The following is a 6,750-nucleotide window of genomic DNA, read 5'->3' as shown; positions in this document are numbered from 1 at the left end:
TTGAGAGTCTGAAAATACACTTTCCCATCAAAATTGACTAGCTGTGTGTTTATACCTTGGCTTGGGTGGACTCGTTTCAGTTTACCTGTTTAAGGCCTATCACAGCGCCCAGCCTATGACAGACATTCGGTAAATATTTGTTGAAAGAAATGAAGGAAAGTCATGGATGCCATGTCTCCTGTGATGGTGATTACAGAAGACCGGTTGATGCTGGCACCTTCCAGTCTCCCCGGGCTGTGTGTGGCCTCCCCCGAGACACAGCTGGGGGGTTCCAAGGTCACTGGATGGTCACACATCTGCCAGGGGCCCCGAGGAAGCACCCACTCACCTCCCCAGGGTTCTCCTTTCAGATTGTAGCTGTACCATTTGTTCCAGCGACAATTCTTGGACACCAACCAGGTGTCCCGCAGCTCAGCACATTTCTGACGCTGACTGACCCACAGTTAACACCGACCCCACGGGTCATGAACTCGGTCCCACGAGACTACCCACGCCTTCAGACGCCAGCTCAGGTCTTGGTTATCCCCAAGTCACCCACGCTTCTGCCCAGCAGACGACGCATTTTGGTGTTCCATGACTGGCCCGCCCAGGTTCAATAGTTCACTAGAACAGAGTCACAGAACTCAAGAAAGCACTAGACTTATGATTCATTTTTATAAAGGGTACAACTCAAGACCAGGCAAATGGAAGAGACACATAAGACAAGGTTTGGGGGGTAGGGAGGGGCTGTTGTGTGGAGCTCTAATGCCGTCTCCGGGCACCCCACCCTCCCAGCACCTCTGTGTGTTCACCAACCCGCAGCTCCCCACGCCTTGCGTTCAAGGCTTTTTATTGAGCTGTCATTACTTGGTCGTGACTGTTTAAATCTCCAGCCCCCCGGCCCAAGGTTGGGAGTAGGGCTGAAAGTTACCCCTCCTCTATTCAGCTGGGCAACCAGCTCCGGTCCTGCAGCCACTTCTGACACGGCCCCGCCCCATCAGAAACTCAGGTGTGGTCTCCTGGGGGCTCTTCATGAATAACAAAGACGCGCCGACCACTGGGGAAACTCCATGGGCTTCAGGAGCTCTGCACCAAGAACCAGGGACAAAGACATGTTTCGTGTGATATCACAGTGGTGAGACACACTTTCGCAGACGCAGGAGTGGGTGGTCCTTCTAATCTCAGTTCATCTAAGAGGAGCGGGGGCTTGCCTGGCCTCCAGACTCCTGGCTGGAGTCCCTGCCTCCGCCCCTCCCCCAGTGTGCTGCAGTTTGGGGTTATTTCTTTGTCTGTAAAGATTGAAGGAACAGCTTCTGGAATGTGGGTGCCTGTTTGCTTGTTGTGACAGGAGCAAAGGGGGCAGAGCCAGAGGGCCCTGCATTGGCCCCTGTCTCTGCCCTGAGTCACTGTGTCACTTTGGCAAGTCATTTGTTTAACGAGACCCGTTTCGAAACCTGGGGGAGATCTGAGGACACGCTTCTCTTCTCTCTGCATTTCAGGGCCCAGCGTTGTTGGCTCTGAGAGAACTAACCCTTCTTGGAGGTTTACTGTGGTCCTCAGGATGGATAGGTTGTATTGAATTGCAAGTGACTTTGTTCTCACGGTAACCCTGGCAGAAACTATTCTGCTCGTATTCGTCCAGCGAGGGGGCTGATGAGAGGGGAGTTAAGAACGCAGGGGAGGTGTCGCTGCAGCTTCCTTGGTTGCCAGATGGGCCCCTACCCCAGGGAGAGATGAGCAGACACAGCCCATCTTATCTGCTCCACCTTTGGGCAGAGAGGAGCCCCACCCTTCAATTTGTGGTTTGATAAAGACTGCCAGGAAGACAGAAGAAATAGGGTGACTTGCCAAACTGAACCTAGCCAAGCCCTCTTCTGAAATATTTCAACTGTAAAATTCACGGCCCAAAAACTGAAGACTTATTTTTAATAACTGAGAGGCCCGGGGCTTGTCTGTTAGAAAACAAGAAAGAGGGTAGATTCAGGAGGGTCATTTTGCCCGGTGCATCTTTGGTGAGAATGATAACGCAAGTGCAGATTCCAGCTGACACGGTTCGGGAGGCCTCTTTTCTCCTGGGACCACCATCTTGAAGGTGGCAGTGGGACCCTTTCCCAGGAAGTGCCTGAACAGTCCTCCTCTCATAAGATTTGGGGTCTGGAGAGAATTTAAATGCCAGGTAGAAGTTGCCCAGTAACTTTTTTTTTTAATATACATTTATTTATTTTATCTCTGGCTGCAAATAACAAAGACGCGCCGACCACTGGGGAAACTCCATGGGCTTCAGGAGCTCTGCACCAAGAACCAGGGACAAAGACATGTTTCGTGTGATATCACAGTGGTGAGACACACTTTCGCAGACGCAGGAGTGGGTGGTCCTTCTAATCTCAGTTCATCTAAGAGGAGCGGGGGCTTGCCTGGCCTCCAGACTCCTGGCTGGAGTCCCTGCCTCCGCCCCTCCCCCAGTGTGCTGCAGTTTGGGGTTATTTCTTTGTCTGTAAAGATTGAAGGAACAGCTTCTGGAATGTGGGTGCCTGTTTGCTTGTTGTGACAGGAGCAAAGGGGGCAGAGCCAGAGGGCCCTGCATTGGCCCCTGTCTCTGCCCTGAGTCACTGTGTCACTTTGGCAAGTCATTTGTTTAACGAGACCCGTTTCGAAACCTGGGGGAGATCTGAGGACACGCTTCTCTTCTCTCTGCATTTCAGGGCCCAGCGTTGTTGGCTCTGAGAGAACTAACCCTTCTTGGAGGTTTACTGTGGTCCTCAGGATGGATAGGTTGTATTGAATTGCAAGTGACTTTGTTCTCACGGTAACCCTGGCAGAAACTATTCTGCTCGTATTCGTCCAGCGAGGGGGCTGATGAGAGGGGAGTTAAGAACGCAGGGGAGGTGTCGCTGCAGCTTCCTTGGTTGCCAGATGGGCCCCTACCCCAGGGAGAGATGAGCAGACACAGCCCATCTTATCTGCTCCACCTTTGGGCAGAGAGGAGCCCCACCCTTCAATTTGTGGTTTGATAAAGACTGCCAGGAAGACAGAAGAAATAGGGTGACTTGCCAAACTGAACCTAGCCAAGCCCTCTTCTGAAATATTTCAACTGTAAAATTCACGGCCCAAAAACTGAAGACTTATTTTTAATAACTGAGAGGCCCGGGGCTTGTCTGTTAGAAAACAAGAAAGAGGGTAGATTCAGGAGGGTCATTTTGCCCGGTGCATCTTTGGTGAGAATGATAACGCAAGTGCAGATTCCAGCTGACACGGTTCGGGAGGCCTCTTTTCTCCTGGGACCACCATCTTGAAGGTGGCAGTGGGACCCTTTCCCAGGAAGTGCCTGAACAGTCCTCCTCTCATAAGATTTGGGGTCTGGAGAGAATTTAAATGCCAGGTAGAAGTTGCCCAGTAACTTTTTTTTTTAATATACATTTATTTATTTTATCTCTGGCTGCACTGGGTCTTCGTTGCTGCGCGTGGGCTTTCTCTAGTTGCGGCGAGCGGGGGCTACTCTTCGTTGCGGTGCGCGGGCTTCCCATTGCGGTGGCTTCTCTTGTTGCGGAGCACAGGCTCTAGACACGTGGGCTCAGTAATTGTGGCGCACGGGCTTAGTCGCTCCGCGGCATATGAGATCTTCCCGGACCAGGGCTCGAACCCATGTGTCCCGCATTGGCAGGCGGATTCTTAACCACTGCGCCACCAGGGAAGCCCTTCCCAGTAACTTTATGCACCAGTTGAAACCATCGATGAGGTCTGTAGAAGCACTGCCCTCCCAGTTTTGATTTTCCCTGTGCCCTCTGCCCTTTCCCTGTAGCATCCCCGTAGCATCCCCCTAGCCCAGCCCTGCATTCTCTTGCCTGCAGCACTGGAGGAACTGGCAAACTCTCCCCTGCCTCCCCGTCTAGTCCCTTTCGTGCCCCTGTTTCCCTAGGATGTGGAGCTGATCCTGTCGCTGGCCCTCCGTGACCACTAGGTGCCCACCTGCCCGCCCACGATCCCTGCTGGACCCTCTCAGCCCCATCACTGACTTTCTCTGCACTCAGACCCCACATCTTTCATTGTCAACCCTCCATTGTACCCAAAGCAGTGCTGGCTGGGTGCAGAGTTGACTTTCCACGGCACCTGGGATGGGGGAATGAGGGCGCTCCCCACCTGGGGGGCTTTCGTCAGGCTGCTGTATCACAGGCCCTGGTCCATATTCTCACTGCCGCTCGTAGCCACACTTCAGTGACCTCCTCCAAGGCACCTGCCTGGGTTGCATTGATCAAATGCATGGCTCTCTACCCCGCTACTCCTGAGCACTTTGCTGTCCATACGGATATGACAGTGTTGTGCCTTCGCGTGTCCGTGGGTGTGTGTGTCTTCGCTCTCAAGTGTAGATTCCAGAAAGCGGGGACTAGGGTTTTCTCCACACCTGAAAGAAAGGCTGGCATACAACAGCACTCACTAAATCTTGGTTGAATACATCAGTAAACTTCTGGAGAACAGGCACTGTGTCTTTTTAAATGTTTGGATCCACCGTAGTATGTTCACATGAAAAGTACATCAATAAATGTCTTTTTAGATTATTCATCTAAATGTGCCGTTGGAGTTGTGAACATGCTCACTGCCAAACTTCCAGATCATGTCACATATTTTCTCTGATTTATAAAAGGCAATATATGGAAATCCTTAGAAAAGCATGTATGCATGCATGTGCACATACACAAATTTTTTAAAATATTGAGTCATTATTATGGGAAAAAATTTTGGAATCCATCCTAACTCCGAAAGCTGGCCTTACTCCTAAAGCCTTTTCCTACTGTTCTGGAGTTCTTTCCTTCGGTGGGACCGGGGACAGTAGTTTATCTCCATGGATGCCAGAGGCCAGGTTTTAAACTTGAAAAAGCCTCACGCATCTTAGGTTTCCAATACTTGCTGAGGAACCGAGTTATTATTCTGCAGGACCACAAGGGAGCTGTTTGCACGTGAGCTTTTTCTTTGCTCTGTCGGGTTATTTATCCTGTACAAACGAGCATTCATCTCTGTCTGGGTTTGCCCTCTTTTCCAGGGAGGTGCCCTTGAAGGATGCTAAGGAGTACGCAGAGTCCATTGGTGCTGTTGTGGTTGAGACCAGTGCAAAGAATGCAATTAATATCGAAGAGCTCTTTCAAGGAATCAGTAAGTACCTGATTTGTGTTTTCCGCACAGCTTGCATTTTTATGCTCTGGGAGTCAGGGGATAAAAACCAGGGAGTTCCAGAGGAGAGCATTTCCTCTGTGTGAATTTGTCCGATGCCACAGATACTAAACCCTGCAGTCCTGCCCTGGTTACTGCAGACCCACACAGTGCATCCTCATTCTCCATCTCCACGAGTCTGTGCTTTCACCTGCCGAGTCTGGGTTTCATGAATCAAAATGAAGTAATCCTGTTGAAAAATAAAATGTATTTTAATCAAAGAATTATGTATTTTATAGCATTTTATGTTAGTATGTCCAGGGGAGGAGAAAGAAAATAGAGAGTGATAAAGGTATAGAAAACCAAAATCACCCATGAAACTGAATGACTCTGGGCAAACGAAACAAGAGAAGCTTTTAGTCATTTCTTTTGCCTGGTGATTGTCGGCAAGGAGTGGTATCTCCATCCCATGTGACCTGAAGTTGGGAAGTGGGTGGAGAGTTGGTGTGGAAAACTTTTCCTCATTTCTGATGAGTTTTTTTTTTTTAATGGAAGTATACTTGATTTACAATGTCGTATTAGTTTCAGGTATACAGCAAAGTCATTCAGTTATACGTGTGTGTATATATATATACTTTTTTCAGATTCTTTTCTCTTACAGGTTATTACAAGATATTAAGCACAGTTCGATGTGCTATACAGTAGGTCCTTATTGGTTATCTATTTTATATATAGTAGTGTGTATATGTCAATCCCAAACTCCTAATTTATCCCTCCCCTTTCCCCTTTGGTGACCATAAGTTTGTTTTCTGTGTCTGTGAGCTGTTTCTGTTTTGTAAATAAATTCATTTGTTTTTTTTTTTTTTACACTCCACGTGTAAGAAGTGATATCATATTGTATTCGTCGTTCTCTGCCTGGATTACTTCACTCAGCATGATCATCTCTGGGTCCATCTGATCAGTTACTGATGGAAGCTGATGGCTCTTGTCTTTGTCCCCAGTCCTGGGTCGTGTTTGCTTCCCTATCTTTATGTTGGTCTCACGAATAACCTTCATCTGCGGCTGTTCCCCAGCCGACGGCCAGCTTGAACCTTCACAGCTTCCTTGGTAACAGCTTTTCCATCCTGGATCCCCGCAGAGAGCGACCTGCCGGTGGCTGTCTCGAGAAACTGTGTCCTGAGATGCCCTAGGAGCGTGTGCCTAGCCAGGTGCAGGGACCCAAAGTCCTGGGGTGCCCGTCTCAGGAAAGCTGAACCCCAGAACAGTTGGCAGTTGTTCTCAAGAATCTGGGCTACAGGCAATTCCAGAAGGGAATTCCAGAAGGGAAACTGATGTTTTGGTCTCCGTGCGGCCTGCAGTCCCTGTTGGCGAACCTCTCAGAGGCAGAGGGGAAAGATTTGATTTCCTTTCCGCTGGTTTTGGTTTGTTACTTCAGACTCCGAGAACCCACAGCAGGGAATATTTTGTTTGTTTCTCTTGGCTTGAAGGAGACTTCACCGCACATGAGGAGCTCTGACCTGGGTTACTTACAGGGCCCAGGAACACGCGAAAGAAGCAATGAAGCTCTCTGCAGCCCTGGTCCCACTTGTTTGCCGGGGTCCACATCCACTTCCCTTCCTTCCTCTTCAG

The 6,750-nt window shown here is 49.5% G+C and overlaps 1 protein-coding gene across 1 annotated transcript in view; it reads left to right on the top strand.

Moving 5' to 3' along the window:
- The window catches only part of RAB31 (RAB31, member RAS oncogene family), a 111,124-nt gene that overhangs the window by 91,586 nt on the left and 12,788 nt on the right, over nucleotides 1-6,750 (top strand). Inside the window, exon 6 of the mRNA XM_007458454.1 lies at nucleotides 5,015-5,124. Within this exon, the coding sequence (XP_007458516.1) occupies nucleotides 5,015-5,124 (110 nt within the window). The remainder of the gene's footprint in view (nucleotides 1-5,014; nucleotides 5,125-6,750) is intronic.

The sequence above is a fragment of the Lipotes vexillifer genome, unplaced genomic scaffold, assembly GCF_000442215.2.
Source record: "Lipotes vexillifer unplaced genomic scaffold, Lipotes_vexillifer_v1.1 scaffold447, whole genome shotgun sequence".
In the NCBI taxonomy this organism is placed as follows: Eukaryota; Metazoa; Chordata; class Mammalia; order Artiodactyla; family Lipotidae; genus Lipotes; species Lipotes vexillifer.
This window is presented reverse-complemented; position numbering and strand designations above follow the sequence as displayed.